General features: G+C 43.4%; 1 protein-coding gene across 2 annotated transcripts in view; it reads left to right on the top strand.

The window, feature by feature from the left end:
• Positions 1–2609: 2609 nt before the first annotated feature.
• Positions 2610–21601, top strand: part of ABCA9 (ATP binding cassette subfamily A member 9) — a 34811-nt gene continuing 15819 nt past the window's right edge. Inside the window, exons 1-21 of one of the 2 annotated variants that reach the window (XM_030961933.1) lie at positions 2610–2748; positions 5802–5914; positions 8588–8798; positions 9497–9655; positions 10183–10283; positions 10845–11068; positions 11902–12040; positions 12474–12659; positions 13204–13336; positions 13731–13896; positions 14572–14630; positions 15562–15672; positions 16066–16241; positions 16555–16674; positions 17825–17963; positions 18531–18621; positions 19182–19321; positions 19778–19897; positions 20468–20627; positions 20872–21038; positions 21473–21600. In XM_030961933.1, the coding sequence (XP_030817793.1) occupies positions 2730–2748; positions 5802–5914; positions 8588–8798; positions 9497–9655; positions 10183–10283; positions 10845–11068; positions 11902–12040; positions 12474–12659; positions 13204–13336; positions 13731–13896; positions 14572–14630; positions 15562–15672; positions 16066–16241; positions 16555–16674; positions 17825–17963; positions 18531–18621; positions 19182–19321; positions 19778–19897; positions 20468–20627; positions 20872–21038; positions 21473–21600 (2862 nt within the window). In that variant the 5' untranslated portion in view covers positions 2610–2729. Of the gene's footprint in view, positions 2749–5801; positions 5915–8587; positions 8799–9496; positions 9656–10182; positions 10284–10844; positions 11069–11901; positions 12041–12473; positions 12660–13203; positions 13337–13730; positions 13897–14571; positions 14631–15561; positions 15673–16065; positions 16242–16554; positions 16675–17824; positions 17964–18530; positions 18622–19181; positions 19322–19777; positions 19898–20467; positions 20628–20871; positions 21039–21472; position 21601 lie in introns of those variants that run through there. The other variant, XM_030961934.1, reaches the window with a different exon arrangement.

Below are 21601 nucleotides of genomic sequence, written 5' to 3'. Positions count from 1 at the left end.
GTTGTTCTGCTCTGCTGGAAATGGGGATGGTTCTCAAAGCCTGGGCTGGTTTTGGGGTGCACCAGAGTTTCAGGTGGTTGGGCTCAGGCAGAGCATGGGGGGCTCTGGCTGTGGGCATGGCCAGGGCTCTCAGGCTGCAATATTTACATCTTTTAAACCAAATTTGGGGGAATTTTGCAGTGTTGCAACACCGGGATCCGTCCGCCCAGCTTTGGGCTAGCAGTGACCCCATGGCAGCTGTGTGCTCGTGGCATGGCACATTGTCCATCTGGAAATTCCCCCCAGATGAAACAAAACAATTCATTTTTGTGCTCGGAGCTGTGCCCAAGGTGAGTTCAGTGGGTGGGTGCTGGCCCTGGGGCGAGGGGCAGCGGAATGGGGAGGTTTGGCTGGAGGTGGGACATGGAAGGTGCTCTGCAGGGATGGAGGGCACTGTCTGCTCCTGCCAGCTCCTGGATGGACAGACCCTGCTCAGGCAGAGGAGGAGCTGGTCACCTCCAGCCTCATGGCTCAGTGAAGGGTGCAGCAAAATAAAAGGAATTTGTGCTCCCTGAGCTCCTCAGTGGAGAGGAAATAACCCCAGAGGAGTTTAATCTGAGCTTGGGGACAGTTCCCAGCAGTTCATACTCCTTTGTTTCTGATGGTGTGGAAGGGCAGTGGGCCATGCATTTATTTTTTTTTTTATCTGTAAAACTAATTCGTTCCCTTATAATGCTTCTTTTAAGAGATGCCCAGAAAGTCCCTGATTTAACATGCTGAATTTCCCTTTGATAAGGGCTTCCCAGAGCTCTTGCTGTTCCTTTTTCCTTTGCTTGGCATGTCCCCCTGGAAGGGTCTGGCTCCCTTCCCAGCCCCTCTCCTCATCCTGGCAGATACAAGGGCTGGCCCTGAGTCCCCTTCTCAGGAATCCTCTGGAGCATCTGCTTGGGGGATTTAATTGATCAGACAAAATATCAGCAGATATTAAGATATCATTTCAATTTTTTAATTTTAACATATTTTTATTTATATTATTTTTAATTTTATTATTACTTTAATATTAATTTTTATAAATTCTATATAAAATTATATATTTCTTTATTAAAATTATTTTTATTAATTTTATTAATAAATAATAGTTATTAATATTAATATCCGCAGATATTCTAATAGAATTTTATTTTAAAATGTTTAAGATATTTATAATTTTTATTATTTTAAATAATATTATTAATTTTATAATTATTATATATAGCTTATATCATTTTTATTTAAAATATTAAAAATATTTAAAATTATCATTAGAAATGATATTAAAATATTTAAAATATTAAAGATATTAAAATTTTTAAAATATTATTTTATTCATTTTAATGATAATTAATTATTATTAATAATATCAGCAGATATTTTAATATCTGAAGCCTTGAGGGCTTGGGGTCCCACTTCAGCAGCAGGATGGGGAAACCCCAAGGGCTGCTTGGTTCAGGTGTCATTTTTCTGTGAAAAATCCTTTTCTGCAGCAAATGTGCAGTCAGGGCAGGGCTGGGTCCCACCCTGAGGCACAGGTTTTGGTCAGGAAATCCTGTTTTTTGGTGAGGTGCACTCAGAAGGGCTTTCTGCAGCCACGAGGAGCTTTGCCCGTTGCTCCCCTGTTGCCCAACACGAAGGGATGCCGGAAAACGCTTCTGCTGCTCTCCTAAATGAGCTCATGCCTTGAAAATGAGAAAATCAGCAGCTGCAGCAGAGCCCCAGCCTTTTGTTAAGCAACAACCCTGTGGTTCGAGGCAGCTCTGCAAATCAGAGGCACAATCCTGGAGCTGTGGAAGTTCCGGGACAGTCAAATTCATTTAACTCGTTGAATTATGCCGTGGCCATGCGCCCTCCCAGCTCCTTTGGATTCCTTGGCTGCTCTGATTTCCTCACCTCCCTGTTCTGAATGCAGACCCACTGGAAAGATGGTTTGTTTTTAAACTCCCAACACGCTCCATCCTGCCTCCAGCTGTGCGGCAGCTGCTGGAAAAGCAATTAAAAGGAGTGGAAATTGGGAAAAAAACCGCTCAAAACAACGAGGAAAGGAGAGAGAAGAAGTAAAAACCCCGCTGGTGCTGGGGAGCAGAGGAAGGAGCATTTGCTGAGCCAGGCTCTGGGCACGATGAGGACAAGGCAGCAGAGTTTTTTCTCTGGAGAAGCTGGGCTGGAGACCCCCTGAGAACCCTTCTCAGAAATCCTCTGGAGCATCTGCTTGGGGGATTTCACTGATCAGAAAAAATATCAGCAGATATTACAATATCATTTTATTTTTAATTTTTAATATATTTTTATTATTTTATTTTCTATTATTAATTTCTATAAAATTTTCTATATAAATTATATACATTTTTGCCATGTATTTTACACATACATGATATACATTTTGCCACCTCTCAGGAGTGAAGGTTCACCCCATCCCAGGCCACCCCAGCTCTGCTGCCTGCTGGGAACATCTGCAAGGGTTGAGTGCAATCCTCCAAAGCGTGCTGTAAACACGCCCAGGCTCGGGGCCAGCTGGTTGTAGGTGCCGTTCCAAGGTTGGGTCATCCCTGCAGAAGTTTTGGGAGGGTTTGGATGATCCCTGCAGAAGTTTTGGGAGGGTTTGCCCGCGTGACGTCAGCCTGGAGAGGGGCAAGGCCACCGGGCTGAGCCTCCCTGGGGCTGAAAAGGGACCAGAGCAGCCCCGACACCCCAGAGCTGCAGGAGACCTGGGCCCCATGGAAAACACACCAGCAGGTAAGCAGCCACAGATCTCTCCTTTCTTCAAGGGCAAAATTGATTTAGATGTAGGAATGGATAAATTCTCCATGCAGGGTTTGAGTTTTCGTGAGGGGATGATGAGTTTTTTCCTAATTAGTGCTTTATGATGCTTCCTTCCAGCTCTGTTTTCTGGTTGACAACAAAATGTTTTACAGGAAGAGGAGCAAAAATATTCAGCTTTTCTGGGTGTGTGTGGATTTTGGTTCTCCCTGTGGCTGCAGGTTGAGCACTGGGTGATGATCCCTCCCTTTGCTCCCCTCCTCCTGCCCTGCTGTCACTAAAGGCATCTAAAAATACAAAACCCCCAAATTTCACTTCTCTGTATGAGCTGAAGTGTTGGGCTTTGATTAAGGGCAGGATTAGAGTTGTTATTTTCAAGTTGAGAGTAGGAAAAAAACAACCTGTTCCAGTCTGAGTCGGAGCCAGTGCAAATCTGTCTCGGATTTATCAGATGCAAACACAAAAAGCTGCAAGAACTGGCGAAGAGGAGGGGATGGGAAGAGCGCTCTGCACTCTCCACGTGCAGGGATTCATCCTTAGCTCTGGGAAAGCCGCTGGATCCCCTGGGAAGTGTGAGATGCACCATGGATTTCTCCCTTTGAACTCAAAATTGAGAGGCTCCTGCCAGAGCTCCTGAGGAGCAGCTTGATTTCAGGAACTAAAATAATAAATTCCAGGAATGCTTCGGGTTGGAAGGGACCTTTAAAAGCTTCCCAGTCCAATGAGCAGGACATCTTCAAACAGACCTCAAAAAGTTAAATTTCTAGAGGAAAACAGTGTGAAGAGGTGCCAAAGAGGAATTCCCTGCGATAGTAAATAAAGGGATTATATGGGATGTGCCTTCCTGGGACAGCTTCTGGTAGAGCAGAGCTGCACACAGGATCCAGGAAAAGTTATTGCAACACCTTGGCAGGGAGTTCCTGGAGAGCAGGAAGTTTGGATGCACTTAATGAGCCCCTGGAGACATCCAGCTTTACAAGTGATGCTCTTAACTGGATTAAAGTTTCCCAAACATCACTGCCTCCAGTTTCTGGTGTGTTTATTTTGCCTTCTGCATCTGAGGCTTTGAGCCTCAGGCCACACAGAAAATTCTCTCTTGGCTGTATTTTTAACCTTTTTGATAATTATTTAATAGATTAATTAGATACCTATTTTAAAATTAATAATAGCTAATATTTATGAGGTTTCTGACTGCAAGTTAAATTCCACAGCCTTTGTAGGCAGCATCACTTGTTTGAATTCCTGGCTTCATATTTGGCTCCCAGTGGTATTTGCTCCTTGCTCCACGGGCAAAAAGCAAATTAAAACTGGTAGAAACTTGGTTAAAATTTTCTGAAAAGCTTTAGATTTACTCCATCATTTTAAAATTGTTTGCTGTGACTGCAGAGATTCCGTGCATCCTTTAAAGACCATCATGTTTTCCTTGTTATCCAAACACCACCACACTTTGTTTACTACCCAAACATCCTGGGCTGCTTTCAGTTCATGACTGAAATCCAGACCTGAGCAGACAAAAAAAGGGAAAAAAGTGACACTTCCTAGAAATCTCTTCCTATCTACCTTTAACTTTTAGTGCAGGCAGCAGGGAGGAATCGTGGGAGGAAGTTTGGGAAAGGAAAGAGAGATAAAATAAGATAAGGAAAGCCTTGTGATAACTGGGATCCTGAATCCCTTGCCCCTGCAATACACAAATATTTAATTATTCCAAAAAACAAGCAGTGAAGGGAACAGAGCAGTGGAACCCTTTATTAACTCCAGCTGCCCCATCCATGAAATCAGGAATGCTGTCCAAGGGGAATGGAGCACTCTGAGGTTGCTTTGATTTTGAGTTTTAAAGATTTTGGGTTTCAGCCATTTGAAAGGATTAAACCACAAAAACATGTTGGGAGGTTCCCTGCCCTGCTCCCCTGGGAAGGGGGTGAAACCCATCGCTCTCAACTTGCTCCTGTTCTTGCTGCTTGGCCACAGGATTAAATCTGGAGCTGAAATAAACATCCCAAAGAAACACTCCCTGCTCAGCATTTAGGAGGATATTAAGGAGCACATGGGTGTTCTAATCCTGCCCTGCTCTAACTGCATTAAAGTTCCTTAATATTGGGGTGAAAACAGAACAAACTGGTCTCTCAGCAGCCTGGTGAAGGCAGGCAGTGGCAGCCTCTATTTTAGGTTAATTTTAGCATGTGCCCAGTGTTTGTAACGTGATTCGGGGTCTGGTTCAGAACCCAGGGCACGTGAGCAGTGCTCTGCCAACAAACCACGTGTCTGAGGCCAGGCACAAATTCACTTCCTGCAGTGAAACGTGGAAAGTGAGCAGTTGTCTGTTCCACAAAGCCTCTTTGGGGTGAGGAAGGATGAAGCTGGGATGAGGAAGGATGAATCTGGGTGAGGAAGGGTGAATTTGGGTGAGGAAGGATGAACCTGGATGAGGAAAATTGAACTTGGGTGAGGAAGAATGAACTTGGGTGAGGAAGGATGAATTTGGGATGAGGAAGGATGAATTTGGGATGAGGAAGGGTGAATTTGGATGAGAAAGGATGAATTTGGGTGAGGAAGGATGAATTTGGATGAGGAAGGATGAGTTTGGGTGAGGAAGGATGAGTTTGGGTGAAAAAGGGTGAATTTGGGTGAGGAAGGATGGACCTGGATGAGGAAGGATGAATTTGGGATGAGGAAGGAGGAGTCTGGATAAGAAAGGATGAGTTTGGGTGAGGAAGGGTGAATTTGGATGAGAAAGGATGAATTTGGGTCAGGAAGGATCTAGTCTGGATGAGGAAGGATGGACCTGGGTGAGGAAGGATGAACCTGGATGAAGAAGGATGAATCTGTGCATGTGGAAGAGGCAGCTCAGAGTCCAGCCCAGCTCTCTGTTCCCTTGCATGATCTTGGTCTATTTCCTTTCAATTTGAGTTGTCCAAAGTTTAGAAGACAACTTTTTCCCCCTTGGCATGTTGCTGGCTTCCTCTGAAGTGCTATTTAACTCCCAGTGTCCTGTTTTATTCTAAATTACATCATTTTCTTTCCCATCTTAGCTGGAAAAATGCAGGGGGCATCCAAGAAAGCCTCACAAATATTTCAGCAAACCTGTGCTCTCCTGTGGAAAAATATTCTCCTGGTGTGGAGGATGAAGACAAAAAGTTTCCAGGCAAGTGTCAGTTCTTCCAAAGGGAAATCAGGATTTCTAGCACCAAGTGTTTTCACGTTGCATTGTTTGTGTGTGAGGGGATGTGAGAAGGCTCAGCTGTGGTTCCCTGGGAAATGTCAGCAGTTCCTTCTTCCTGTGACACTACAGCTCTGCCTCGTGACAGAGCTGGCTGCTGCCTTCTGCTTGTTGATCCTGCCCTGTGCACAGGAACACAATGTCCAATTCATGGCTCCAGCGTCAAATTATCCACAGACCTCGCTGGCTCTGGGACTAACAAAACATGTTTTCCATCTGGGACCTCGGAGGGATTGAAACCCATCACACCTGTGGAACAGCTCTCCCTCCTGCACAGGGCAAAGGCTGGGCTGGGCTGGGCAGGGGGGTCAGAGCTGGGTTAGAAGGGTCCTGCAGGAGCCTCCCCAATGCCGTGGAGTGGCTGCCTAGAACAGAGGCAAGATTAAGGGAAGGAAAGTGGGTATTTATTGCAGGCCTTCAATAAATACACCTTGGGCAGCCAGGCCTTCGGTAAATACACCTTGTGCCTCTGAGGGGCACACCCAAGATGGACAACGGAGTTCTTCAGAGAATTATAAATTTGGTCCATTTACATATCAGGGGTTAATCCTCCAATTACAGCTTCAGATAATGAAATAATTTACTCCAAATTTCCTCCCCCCACCAAATTAACTGTTGTTTCCATCTCAGGGGCCTGAGGCAGTGAGGTGTCCTTGATTGCCAGGCCTGGAGAGGAAATTTTTGTCTGGATAAAACAGGAGAACAGCAGCTGTGGAGTTTTAGAGTGATACCCTAAAACTGTGTATCTGAAAAATAGAAAAGCTAAATTCTAAGGCACCTTGGGCTGCCCCTCACCTCTGCATTTCCCCCCTTCCTTCCCTCCTTCCTTCCCTCCTTCCTTCCCTCCTTCCCTTCCTCCCTTCCCTGCAGGAATGGGTGGCCTCTCTGGTTTTCCTCTACATCCTTGGTGACTCTGCAGGGCTGATCATGGACTACCCCTCACCTCTGCATTTCCCTCCTTCCTTCTGGCAGGAAAATTAATCCATAAAAATCAGAGGTTTATGTCCAAAAAGGAGACAGAGGAGTCCTTTTTACTTTATTCCAATAAAGGGAGAGGCCATGGGGCATTCCCCTGGGGTCTCTCCAGTTTTTGGAGGACGCAGCCTCCTTTTTATCCCAATTTCCCAGCCACATTTCCCTCTCTCTTTCCCCACTTCTGAGGTACTTGAAAGGTTCAGACTTCCCAAAACACCTGATACCAGAGATTCCCCTCTAATGTACAACACTCCCTTTTAATTTTTAATTCTGATGGAATTTAGGGGTTTTTCTTCCCCATTGTTTCTTTCATCTATCAATGCCTAATTTCATTTATCAGCAAACCTAAAGTTTATTTGTAAAACCAAATACCTTTTTCCATTCATCAATCAGTGGAACCCTTCCCATTGTTTATCACTCAGTGCTGGTTTTAGCCACCAGCAAACCCACAGCTGGTTTGGAAAGACAAATCTGCCACTCCTCTCACTTCCTCCCCCTGCAGGAGTGGGTGGCCTCTCTGGTTTTCCTCTACATCCTTCGTGACTCCACGGGGCTGATCATGGACTACCCCTCACTGCCACCCCGATTTGTAAAGTTTTTCTAAGCCTTCTGATGTTTCCATTCTTGTAACGAACTTTCTCACGCACTTTATGGAAATAACTCATTGTTTTGCATTCTTTCATAGAGAAGGAGAAATTTGATGGACTGTTGGTTTGTCCAGTGTCATTGGAGAGGTGTCACCCTCCAATCCACTGTCGCTTTTGGAAATCTATAAACGCTGGAGTCAGAAATTTAAAAACTCTCTTTTACGTTGAAAAGAGCAGCGTGTCCATGCCGTGTCCTATATTCAATACCTAATTTCATTTATCAGCAAACTTAATTTGTAAAACCAAGTATCTTTTTCCATCCATCAATCAGTGGAACCCTTCCCATTGTTTATTTATCTCCCAGTGCTGGTTTTATCTCCCAGCAGAACCACAGCTGGTTTGGAAAGACAAATCTGCCACTCCTCTCACTTCCCTCCCTGCAGGAGTGGGTGGCCTCGCTGGTTTTCTTCTACATCCTGCATGACTCTGCAGATCTGATCATGGACTACTCCTCACCTCTGCATTTATTTCCCTCCTTCCGCTAGGAAAATTAATCCACAAACACCAGAGGTTTCTGTCCAAAAACGAGACAGAGGAGTCCTTTTTGCTTTATTTGAATCAAGAGAGGGGCCATGGGGCATTCCCCTGGGATCTCTCACATTTTTGGAGGATGCAGCCTCCTTTTAATACCAATTTCCCAGCCACATTTCCCTCTCTCTTTCCCCATTGGCTGAGGTACCTGAGAGGTTCAGACTTCCCAAAATACCTGATACCAGAGCTTTCCCTCTAATGTGCAACCCTCCCTTTCAATTCTTAGAGAGTTTAGGGGTTTTTCTTCCTCTTTGTTTCTTTCATCTTTCAATACCTAATTTCATTTATCAGCAAACTTAATTTGTAAAACCAAGTATCCTTTTCCATTCATCAACCAGTGCAATCCTTCCCATTGTTTCTTTTATCCCATGGTAGATAAAACTAGCAGACCCACAGCTGGTTTGGAAAGACAAATCTGCCATTCCTCTCCCTTCCCCCCCTGCAGGAGTGGGTGGCCTCTCTGGTTTTCCTGTACATCCTGAGGGACTCTGCAGGGCTCATCATGTACTACCCCAGCCAGGAGTTCCCCTACAAGGCCCTGGGGCGCCTGGACGAGCCGGCCTTCAACGCCTCGGGGGTCACCCTCATGTTCACCCCTGCAACCAACAGCACCCGCAGCATCATGGCCAAAGTGGCTTCCAGCTCATCACTGAGGGGTAAAAAACTCTTAAATCCACGTTCCTGCAGTGCCTCGAGTGCTCCTGACCCATCCTCGTGGCAAGGAGGGACAAGAGCATTTGTCCCACGTGATTTTTTGAGGGGAAAAAAATGGGGGTGATGCCCAATTTCATTGTTGTCTGAATATTCAGGTAACAGCTGTGTGATGGTGTTCACAGGGGTCTGAGGATGAGGGAAGAGACGAGGATCTGACTCCATGTTTCAGAAGGCTTGATTTATTATTTTATTTTATATATTATATTAAAATATATTATAATAATTATAAATATTATATATATATATATATATATATATATAAAATATATAAATACTAATTATATTAAAATATTATACTAAAAGAATAGAAGAAAGAATTTCATCAGGCTGGCTAAGAATAGAAAAAGAAAGAATGATAACAGAAGCTTGTGTCTGGGACAGAGAGTCCAAGCCAGCTGACTGTGATTGGCCATTAATTAGAAACAACCACATGAGACCAATCAAGGATGCACCTGTTGCATTCCACAGCAGCAGATAATCACTGTTTACATTTTGTTCCTGAGGCCTCTCAGCTTCTCAGGAGAAAAAAAAAATCCTAAGGAAAGGATTTTTCATAAAATGTGTCTGTGACAAGCTGTGCTGGTTTTATTTTTTTCTTCTTCTTCTTCTTTTCAATATTAATTATTTATTCTAATGGCAGGTATAATCATAGAAGAAGTGGAAAATGAGGCCAAAATGGAAGAAAAAGGACTTTCAGAGGAGGAAACCATTGGTGTTGTTTTTAAGGATGACTTCTCCTACACACTCAGATTTCAAATGGGCAAAGCAATGTTTCCAAATGAAGCCTTTGAGCACATAGGTAACAAAATAAATGAAACCCCAGGCTTTGATTTTGCATTCAAAACTGTTCAGCTGGATTTCTGTGCTGCTGTGCCACCCCAAAGGGATGGAGGCTGCATGTCCCAAATGGCTCAAGAAAAACACGAGTTAAAATTTGAGGGTTTGTGTCTGTAAAAGGAAAAAAACATCAGAGAAAAAAGCTGTAAGAACATTAATGTCATCCATAGTCAGAGAATCAGGGAATTCCAGAATGGTTTGGGGTGGAAGGGAGCTCAGACATCATCCAGTGCCTTTTTGCCCCTCTCCCTTTTGTACCTTAACACATCAAATCACGCCTGGAAAATGAGAATTGTGTGTGCATTAATGTCCCTGGCCAGAGATTTAACACATTAAAAAGGCTGAGTAAACCCAAATCTTGATTTTCTCTTAGGTAAAACTCATTTTCAACCCCACACGTCACGCACAAGCATTTTCATGCACATGTCCATGGAAATGTATTGATTAATATTGATTAATTATTTTTTTTAAAATTTGTTTCCCCAACAGAAAGCTGCTGGGATTTTTCAGCAAGGCACTGCAAAGTCCCTCTGTACTGGTACGGGGGGTTCCTCTCAGTGCAGTCCAGCATTGATGCAGCAGTCATAGAAGTAAGTGTGCTCATGGTGGAATTTGCTGTTCTTCCCACAGTTCTGTGTAAGCTTTAAACCCAAACTGATTAAACCAAAAAGAGAGGGGAATAAAACCCCAAGCACCACAAAAACTACCCAGCCAGTTCATTTTTCCAGCCCTAAAAGTGTCCAAGGCCAAGTTGGACAGGGCTTGGAGCACCCTGGGATAGTGGGAGGGGTCCCTGCCCATGGCAGGGGGTGGAAAAGGGGGATTTTTGGGGTCCCTTCCAACCCAAACCATTCTGGGATCCTGCGATGCTCTGATTTTCTGTGGTCATCAGCTTCTTAAATAATCAGTGTAATTCAAAATTTAAAAGAATGACAGATGATTCTCATGGCTCAAGGCAGTGAATGGAACAAGGATTTAATAGTGTTTATTGCAAGTCAGCACAAAAATATACTAATTATTGGTTATTTGCTTATAAACATAACCCTATTATTGACAAACAAATAATTTTAATACTTGTAACCCCCTGTTTGTTCTGATGTTGGCTATTTCATTGCAAACACGAAATTAATTTAATTTCTGATTTCCTTTAGATGAAAACCAACCACTCTGTGTGGAAAGAAATGAAGTCAATTAGTGGAGTTCACCTGCAAACCGTGATGAAACCTCTGTTTAAACTGGATTACCTTTGGTTCATTATCTGTGCCATACTGAGCTACTGCCCATACATGCACTTTTTATCAGTGAAAGTTCTCAAGGAGAAGAAGAAGCTGAAGATATTGATGAGAGCAATGGGCCTGCAGGATATTTCCTTCTGGTAAGCCTCAGAAATCAATCAACGTGTAATTACAGGCATTATTTTATCAATGTGTAATTACAGGAATTATTTTGTCAAGTGTGTGGAGCAGCCTGGAGGTGGAATTAGGGGATTTTTGAGGTGTCTGAACCACTCTGGGGTTCTTTTTGTTGGGGGGCCTCTGTTTCCAAGCCTGTTGCTCTGAGACGGGCTTTTTTGCAGTTGTTTTGTTGCTTTTCTCCTCCCCAAAAAGGAGGGGGAGCCCTCCTGGTGGAGCAGGGGTGTGCGCAGCAGGGTTCTGGGTGTGAGGGGTTGTTCGCCTCCCGAAAATGGTGGAACTCACAGAAACAACAAATTCTGGAGAAAGCCCTAAATGCTGGAGCAGAGGAGGGATGCTGGGTCTATCCCAACGGGTTTCCTAACCCATCTGGGCGTGAGTACTTCCCATCACTGGAAAAGCACATGGATGGCAGGTCCTGGCTGCAGACTCTCCGTGTCCCCTTGCTGCCAGCACTGAGCTGCAGAGACCTGGGCACATGCCAGGCCTGGATTTGTGGAAGAACTTTTATCCTGAGCAGTAACCAAGCACTGAACAGGCTGCTCAGAGAGGAGTTTCCCTCACTGGAGATACTCCAGACACATTTCTGTGCCTGGCTGTGCTCTGGGATTTCCCTTTTTGAGCAGAGACATCGACCCTCCCTGTCCCTCCCACCCTGACCCTTCCTGTGCCTCTCTGATATTTGCACCTGCCCACTCTGGAAACTTGAAATGGTTGAAAATACAGAATATTTGAACTCATACCACTTTGACTGTGTCATGCTCAGGGGCAGGAATAACTGTGCCTTCCCTTGTAGGTTATCCTGGAGTTTGCTGTACACTGTGTACGTCTCCATCACAGCCAGCCTGCTGACCTGGGTCACCCTGAGTGAAGTTTTTAATCACAACAGCTTCTTGGAACTGTATTTTTTTTATTTCTTTTATGGCATGGCATGTGTAAGTTTGCTTTTGTATTCGTATATGATGCTCCTTTTTTTGGTTTTTTTCCCTAATTAAAATATCTGCCGAGTTTTTTAGGGCCGGTATGATATGAGACAGTAACAAAAATACTCTGCTGTGATTTATTGTTATTTTTTATAGGCCAGGTTTTAGGTTATTTTTTGTATATTTTTATATCATTATATCTTGGGAGATTCTGACTCAGAGTAAAGAGAGGTGCTAAAATGAGGCTGGGAGTGATTTGTCTTATAAACATTATAAACCTTATAAACCTGCCCTAAATCCCAGAGCTGCTAGACAAAGCCTTGTGCATCTGGAGAGAACAACTGAAACCCAGCAGGGTCTCTGATTTTGCTCCTATTTTCATGTTGTTTTATTTTTAATTGCAGCAGAAATGCATCCTGCTAACTACTGGTTTTCTCTGCCGCAGATTCACTTCACTTTCCTGCTCAGCTCATTGCTAAAGCAGCCAAACATTTCCAGTTTTGTGGGATTTCTCCTTCACATCCTCTTTGGGGCGTTGGGCTTTTTGACACTGTTTGAAAAACTGCCACGAGCTTTGGAATGGATTTTAAACCTCTTCAGTCCTTTTGCCTTCACAGCTGGCCTTGCAACGGTATGTCCATAATAAAACCAGTGCATCCCAAGAGCTCAGCCCCCAAAATTCTGCCAGAGAGCAGCAAAATCCACAATTTGCATCACCAGAACAACCCAGTCACATCCTTCTGCTTTTAAAAAGAAAACTTGGCTCCAAAAAATCTAAAAAAAATCGTTAAAATCCTTGCTAAATCGTGGCAAAGATGGTTGGACACTCAAGTGCATCGTGAATTTTACTGCAACAGATTTAAATCTATAAAATGAGCAGTGGGATGTGGCTGGTGGGTACCAAGGGCTGCAGGAACTGAGGGCTGGAAGTGCTGGCTTTGCAAACAGCCCTTTGTAACTTCTGCATGGTTTGAAATTCAGCTTACTGAGGCATTTCTGGTGCCTGTGGTCAGAATAAAGCCTTTCCCTCCTTAGAAACAGCGTCGTGGTCACGAGTGAATTGGTTTGGAGTGAAAATGGCTGTGATGACACAGCAGTAGCTCACACAAAGTATTTCTGTCTGAAGGAAATGTTGCATCTGAATTTTGCTTTTTTTGCTTTTTTTCCTCCCATAGATGGTAAAACTGGAAAAATATGGACCAGCGTTTAGCCCAGAGTTGTACCCCTTTTATAACCTGTACCTCATCCTGAGCCTTGACAGTGTCTTGTATTTCCTGCTGGCCATCTACTTTGATAAGGTTTTGCCTGGTGAGTGAAAATGTGAGGGTGAAAAGGCAAACTTCATTGCTTTTTCTTCTATAATTCCTTGCTTTGTAGAGATAAAGTTATCCAAGGGGTGGTGGGAGGAGAGAAAAACTGCAACCCTGCAGTGAGATCCTGCTCCTACAGCCCTGACCACTGGGGTTGGAAGGGTATTGTAGGACTTGTTCTGATTTTTTGGAACCAAGGAGGTTGTAAAAGGGTGTGATTAACCCCACCTGCAGATATGGGCAATTTAAATTGCAGAGTTTATAAATTCTTTCACTCTGCTGCAAGTTCATGTTCTGCGCTACCGGGGGAGCGGTGGCTGGGCTGGGCACTTATCGGAGCTGACAGATGGAGGTTTTGGGTTGATATTTCCCCTTCTCTGCCTCTGATTCAGGCAAGTACGGGGTCCCACATCCTCCTGCCTTCTTCCTGAGACCCTCCTACTGGCTCAGGGGCAGCAGTGGGTCCGTGGGGGTGAGAACTGGCAGCAGCCATGACCCCGTGCTGGGCGGTGACGCCGAGCCGATGCCGCCAGGCTTCGAGGGCAAGGAGGCCATCAGGTAAGGGGCTCCTTTTAAATGAAAATACAGCTCTGTGTGGGTTGATTGGCTCTAGAGGGCACAGCCACGCTGCACTGGTGGGTGTGAAGCTGGCAGCTGGCATTGTGGATGAGATTAATGCAAAAGTGTGAAGGGCAGGGGTTGTTCGGTGTTTTGTCCCACTCCAGAGCTGGATTTGAGCATTTATTGGATGTGGGGCATCCTCCAATTCCCTTTCCTGCATTTCCCTCTCAGCAGCAAGTCTGTTCCCCTTTCCCAGCATCTTCAAGCACAGAGTGTGCTGCAGAAAATGCTGCCCTGTCCGTCCTTGCAGGGCTGGCTGGGCTCGTGGCTGGTGCTGCCTTCTGGTTGTCACCAGAAATGTGCCAAAATAACAGCTAGGTCATCACTCCCAATTAAATATCCACATTTATATCCTCCTCCTCCTCCTTCACTCACTAAATGTTCCTCGAGTTTGGCTTTGAAACCTTTCAAGCAGCTTTTAGAAAAGCACAGGGCTTAATCCTGCTTTAAAGGTACCAGAAATTAATTACATCAAGGGATTCCTTCTGCAGGACGAGTTAGAGGAGGAGGTAGGGAAATATTCCCCCAAAAGTTTTAAAAGTTTAACTTGAGGCAGAGGAAACAGCCCCAAATTGTGATTCAATAATTAATGGCTTGCTTACTTTTCTTTAGACTACACAATATTAAAAAAATATACAAGAAGAACAACAAGAGCATCGAAGCTTTAAAGGGTAAGGAGAGGCTTTGTAATTATTTTATTCATTTTTCACTAGATAAAAAACCAAAATGTTTGCAAATGTACTGGCTGTACTGAATTCTGCCTCTGGGCCTGTTAAATTATATTGTGCAAAGGTTATTTCTGCTGGGGTAAATTACTGGCAGATTTCTACCAGGTCATTATCTCCCTGTTCCCTCCAGGAAAATCTGTTTAATATTTTTTGCAACAGCAGAAATCTCCTTAAAAGCTGTGTTTTTGCAGTGATGAACCACTCTAGAAATCCCCTCTCAAACCTCCCTTTCAAAATGTAAACTATTTTGAGCAAACTTGGGATTTTATGGCCAAATGTTCTCCAAGCACTTGCCAATGCAAATATTTGACACAGACATAGTAAAGTCATGGGGTATTTGTTAAATGCCTTTGTTTAACAAGAATTCCAAGTGAAAATATCAAAAATGAAAAAATACAAAAATACTAAAAATATCAATATGGCTCAAAGGTATATATTGAGTGGAAAAAAACAAAACAAACACAACATGAACAACCCACAGAAAGACAAAGTATTTTTTAAAAAATAAAATGAGGGGGAAAAGTCTGGCTGCTTTGAAATACGTCTTGAAATATCACATCTTGGAAAAGCTCTGGGCTCTTCTCTTCCTGGGGGCTCTTTGAGCCACACTAAAATAAAATGTTATGAACCTCATAGAAAACTGAAGTCAAAATTCTTTAAATATTGAAGATAATAAATTTATTCCCTCAGTTCAATCAAGACATAATTCCTTACTAAGCTTAGGCCTAACTCCTGAAGAACAAACCTGTGCTTTTGGATCTGGTTTTGCCTCTCAGCTTCTAAAAAATGTCACTTCTGTCACCTGTGGCAAGAGCTACAGTCCAAGTGCACTTCTCACACACTTCCATCCCACTGTTGTCTGTTTTTATTCCAGGTTTGTCCTTAAATATATATGAAGGGCAGATCACTGCCCTGCTGGGTCACAGTGGATCTGGGAAAACTGCTCTGTTAAATGTGCTCAGTGGATTTTCCAAGCCTTCAGCAGGTGAGATGATGGGCCTGGATGCTGAGTTGCTGGTTTTTTCAAGTGTAAGGGGAAAATAAGATAAAAAACCTCCAAGTTTTCCCTCAGTGGTTCATGCTGTGTTGTCATCAGTGCAGATTTCTCCTTCAGCACAAACTCCAGGGATAATGAATCCCTCATGTGTGCACCATGGTCATTTCTCCATCTGGTGCTTTCCATGAGCTGCACACCTACAGGAAATACGGTTTTATTTGAAAGGGAGGGTTTTGGTGCTCTGAAGTATTTTTTAAAGGTATTAAATCTTTGAGCTATCTGGTTATTTTGCTTTTTTGTTTCTTGGATTTTTAATTTAACACTTGGGAAGCATCCATGGTGCTGGAATTGATGTCAAATATTTCATTCACCCCTGTGCAGGTTCTGCAATGATCTACAACTACAATGCTTCTGAAGTGTGGAGTATGGAAGGAATGCAGGAAAAGGTTGGGGTTTGCCCCCAAATTAATTTGCATTTTGAAGCCTTAACGGTGAAGGAAAACCTGAGAATTTTTTCTCACATCAAGGGGATTCAATGGAAGGAAGTAGATGAAGAGGTTGGTATGTGCTTCTCAGCCACTGACTTCTCTTTTATGGCATCTTGGGCACTTTGTGCTTTATTGATAAAAGATGATCACCTGCATCTTGTTCTGTGGAAATAAGAACAAACCTGATTTAGTGGCAAAGTGGTTTTCCAATTCTTTCTTGTCCTCATGTCATGAGTTTTAACTCAGACTTGTCTTATTTATCTCCAAGGAAAGCCATTATGGGTAGGTAAGTTTGAAATCTTGAAGTTGTAATGTTTGTAGGCATTTAGGAATTTAAAGCAGTGCTTTGGAAATGTGACTCTTGTCTTTGTGTGTTCCCAAGGTGCAGAAAGTTCTCGTCATGTTGGACCTCACCGATGTTCAGGATGTTTGTGCTGAAGCCCTGAGTGGGGGACAAAAACGAAAATTGTCTCTTGGAATTGCAATTTTAGGAAATCCCCAGGTAGGGACTGGTTGTGTTTGTGCACACACAACATGTGTTGTTTTGGGACATAGCTTTGCATTTTGACTTGGCACAGAGACTGTTGTGGTTTTCCCCTGCCACTCCAGGCTACTATTCACTTACTGGAAGGATTGGGGAATCTGGTTCAATCAGAGCCATATTTTTAATTAGAAGGGTGGTAATACTGCAACAGGAGAAGGAGCAATAAAAACAATCCATACTTGAGGGTACATTCTCTTCTCTGAGCGAGACCCATCAAATCATGAAACCAAGTGATGCAAGCATGGAGCTGAGCCACGTGGGCTGGTGTTGTAGTTGAGATGGGCACAATACAAAGCAACACACTCCATTTTCAGAAGGCTTCAAACTGTTTTATCCTAGCATGCATAATTTTTATACATTCTTACAAAACTCCTAAGTTTACACTTTACTCATTGGTCAGGAAAGACAAACAAAGTGCTCATTGGAACAGGCAGCTGCAGGTTTCTCTTATTTATCCTTCTTTCTTTCTTGGTTTCTACGTCAAGGATCTTGGTAGAAAATTCTTTCAGGGGTGAACATGGATCCTCTTATCAAACTCCTCTCTGGCTCACAGAACTCACTATAAAACTCGCAGTGTGGCATCCCCGAAGGGGTGGTAATTAACATTGACTCCATGATTCTCAGAAGGCTGATCAATCACTTTATTATACTATTCTATAGTATAGAATTATTACACTATTCTATAGTATAGAATTATTACACTATTCTATAGTATAGAATAGTGATATATATATATCACTTTATTATACTATTCTATCACTTTGATTATACTATTATATTCTTCTCTTCTTTTAAGAATTGCTTTTATAGACAGTCACAATACAGGTTGACCTAATTGTTCCTTTACTAAAAACACCATCACCATTGGCCAATTAAGAAACCACCCTTTGGCAAACATATCTCCATAACACATTCCACATGTTCACAACAACAGCAGCAAGTGAAGATAAGAATTGTTCATCATTCTTTTCTCTGACTTTCTCACAGCCTTCCCCAGGACGATGCCTGGGAAGGCTGTGTTTCTTTATGTGGCCAGAGAGCTGCTGACACATAAAACCTCTTGCCCAGGCTGGGGTGTGGGGAGTTCTGACCTGGTTGTGCTTTGCAGGTGCTGCTCCTGGACGAGCCCACGGCGGGGCTGGATCCCTGCTCCAGGCACCACGTCTGGAGCCTGCTGCGGGAGCGCCGCGCCGGCCGCGTCACGCTCGTGGCCACCCAGTCCATGGAGGAGGCAGACATTCAGGCTGGTGAGCCCAGGCTGGCGCCTTGGGGTGCACACCAGGGGTTTCCAGGGCACAGCCCAAATGTGGCACAGCTGGGTGTGTTTTATGTGACAGTGACCACCCAAGCTGAGCTTGGCGAGGGTTAAAACTGGGCTGGTGTGTCCTTCCAAGTCTTTGTCATGCTCCTCTCTAGGATAAAGCAGTCTTCTTTCCTCATCCTCTTCTCTAGGATAAAGCATTTCCACATTATCTGGCTTTGTGTCTATGTCAGCAGGACTCGGTTTGCTGTCCATAATTTTCCTTTATTTTTATTTTACTTGCCGCTATTCCCATTTCCGTATCATTCCTGTGCTGCGTGGGAAATACTCCAAAAGCCCACAAGAACGCAGAACTGAAATAATTAACCATGATGTTGAGAAGAAAGGCATTGGTTTAAAAATATTTTAAAAAAAGAGAACTTCAGGGTTGGCCTGGCTTTACTCCCCTCAATTTATTATTAAAATGTCTGCTGAGTTCAGGAGGAGCAGAGTGAGGTCAGTCTGCTGCACTCTTGTAAATCCCTCTAAATCCTTTGCATTCCCTCCTCCTTAGATCGAAAAGCCTTCCTCTCCTGTGGGAGATTACAGAGTGTTGGCTCATCTCTCTACTTGAAGAGAAAGTGGGGAATTGGCTATCACTTAAGGTAAAACCTTTTGTTTTGATCATCACTCTTTTTGTGAAAAGCTTCTCATTCTCATATTTTCTTGTAGAGTCTGTGTTTTTGTAGAGTTTATCTGGACAGTAATAGAAATCCTGACCATTCATTTTAGAAGACCTTTAAGGTTGCCAAAATTTCCCTGCTTTGGACAACAAGCTGCCTTTCTCTGGAAACCAACCCTGAAAGCTCTGAGCACACAGCTAAAATGACTTTACAGCGAAAGGGGACCAGAGTGAGGTGATCTGTGGTGCCAGAGTGATGTTCAATGGCTTTGATGCAAAGTCGTTTTTCTTCTTAGGAGTTTGATTCCTGAGTTCTTGGTTTAGCAGCACTGTCCAGGATCATAATTCTTACCCTGAACCATTTTGTGCATGCATGGCAAAACTAAGGGCACCGCAGATGGCTGTAAAAATTCCCACTGAAGTTCTGCCCAGTTTTGGAGGTTTCCCTGTGGAAGAATCACCACTGGCTCTGTACTCCAACCAGATGAGGTGCAGATTTTTAATTTCTTATTCAACATTATAACAATGGGTTTTTTTTAACAGGGTGCACATAAATGACCTGTGTGACCCAGAGCTTGTGTCCTCCATGGTCAGACAGTACATCCCTGATGCTGTGCCCAAGGGACAGAAGAGGGATGAGCTGTGTTTTAGGCTGCCTCTGGAAAACACTGACAGCTTCCCAGGTGAGAAACCTGCCTCTGTGCCAGGGTTTTAAAGGGAAACCTACTGGTGGGAAAAGCAGAAATCAAAGTTACTGTGAAGGGAATAATTATATTCTTTGGTCCATAATGTGGGGTATTAGGAAGCTGCATAAGTATCAGCTTTATGGACACCCTTCAGTGCACATGCTTATATTAATTATGAAGATGAAAAAAAGAAAATCCACCAACAAATCTACAAACTAAAATCCACTGACCCTCTTCTGTTTTCAGGATTGTCCATGAAAACCAAAACCACTGAATTTTCCACTAGTTACCTCTAAAGCACACAAAAAATTAGTGACAACTTGTCGGTCATTGCAAATAATGACTTGAATGCTGGAACATCCAATGTTAATTGGCTGAGTCTGTTAATTAACATTGGCTGAGTCTGTGCTCAGCACTCAGCCTGGGCTGAGCCTGGTTGTTTCTCCCGTGCAGATCTGTTCAGCCACCTCGAGAGCAGCCTCTTGCAGGGGGTGGTGAATTATGAGGTGACCAGGACAACCCTGGAAGATGTTTTCCTGAAGCTGCAGGGTGAGGAAGCCGTCGATCCTGAAGGTAAAGCTTTGACTCCCTTCTGCAAGCATGGCATCCCTAAAGTTCCATCCAAACGTGTATTTTAATTGAATATCTAATCCATTTCTGCTAAATGTCAATATTGATAGACCTAGAGTGGCTTAGTTGTGTCCCACTTGCCTTCAGTGAGGAACGTCATCTTGGAGAAGCCCGAATTATTCTGTCTTGGCTTCCCAAAGGGTTTCAAGCATGAGAATTAAGGCTCATGTTGGATGGGTATTTATTTACCTTTGGAGGGTTGTCCAGCCCAGACCAGGAGGTGGGAAGGGATAAAGTTCATAGAAGGCACTTCCCAAGGCCAGTGAAGGTCTTGGATGTGCTGCCACACCGGCCAGTCTGAATTCACCAATATAAATTCTATTCTGGATTAATTATGGCCCCCTTTATCTGCCCTTCTAACTCTTCTCTCACTAAAAAAAAAAAAAAAATTAGGGAAAAAAAAATCAAAGCATCCCTCTGTTCAGAGCAGAAGATCCCTGATGATTGTTTGGGATTGAAAGGTGTCCTTGGAAGGCTCTTTGTGGGTAATGGCATTTCATGGTGAACACACAGGAGATGGAGACCTCGAGGAGAGGGAGCAGAACCTCCCGTGGCTCTCCAAGCAGGGGATCCTGGCCATGAGTGGGATGATGCTCTGGAGGCAGCAGGTGTGTGCTGTGATGAGAATTCACCTGCTCAGACTGAAGCACGATGGAAAATTCCTCAGGGGCATGTAAGTACAGAAGCTCCCACCTGCCCTGCAGCCCTGGAGCAGCTGAGGGGGAGTTTAAGTACTGCTGGAGATGTTTGGAAGCAGAGAATTAGGTGGGAAATGTTTCAAAGCTGCAAAAACAGGGGCAGTCTGGACTTAGCAGGAGAACTCTGGCTTGCTTAAGTTTTAGATTTCCCCATAAATCACACAATTACTTATTGGTGGATTTCCCCTGGCCTCACTTATGGTCTGTTTTTCCATCTAGATTGCTGTTATTTGGAATATTTATCCTTCCACCACTGATGGTTTTAATGCTGTTTCATCTGTGGCACACCGCCAATAGCTGGGAAATCACATCTAGCCAGTATTTCCTTCCTACAAAAGAGAAAATTCAAAATAGGTCTACAAACCTCCTCATCTTCAATGACACAGGTGAGGAACAACATGTGAGGCTGACTCACTTTCTGCATCAGTGTGAATTTTAATATAATTGACAGAGCAGCCTTACAAATGCCACAGATATATAAAGGAATGTGCATTGAGAGGTGTTTTCTTTTGAGCAAAAGCAAATGCAGTTCTAGTGATGATACAGATGATATGTAAAAGAGTAACAAAGCAGGCAAGTTTAAAAAAAAAAGACAATAAATAAACTAAGTTTGAAACATATATTTTGTTTAACCAATTTAAATAAATAGGAAAGGTATAAAAAATATGTGTTTGCTTGGAATCTCAATATTTGGGGTTTTTAACATAACTCTGCTTTGCAAGTAGGAACTTGTTTATATGAAACTGTTTCTATTTAATGAAAAAAAAATCCCTCTAATGACTCTAATTTACTCTAATTTCTGTCCTTGACTTGATTTCAGGATCAGAAATCGAGGATTTCATTGCTGCTTTGAAGATTCAAAACATAACCCCAGAAATAGCCTCGGAGAAAAACATCACAAGCCTTCCAAATTATAATGGAGCGATAAAAATATCCCTGGAAGGCAAGG

The sequence above is a fragment of the Camarhynchus parvulus genome, chromosome 18 (genome assembly GCF_901933205.1).
Source record: "Camarhynchus parvulus chromosome 18, STF_HiC, whole genome shotgun sequence".
Classification (NCBI taxonomy): domain Eukaryota; kingdom Metazoa; phylum Chordata; class Aves; order Passeriformes; family Thraupidae; genus Camarhynchus; species Camarhynchus parvulus.
Note: the sequence above shows the minus strand (reverse complement) of the source record. Positions and strands in the feature narration are given on the sequence as shown.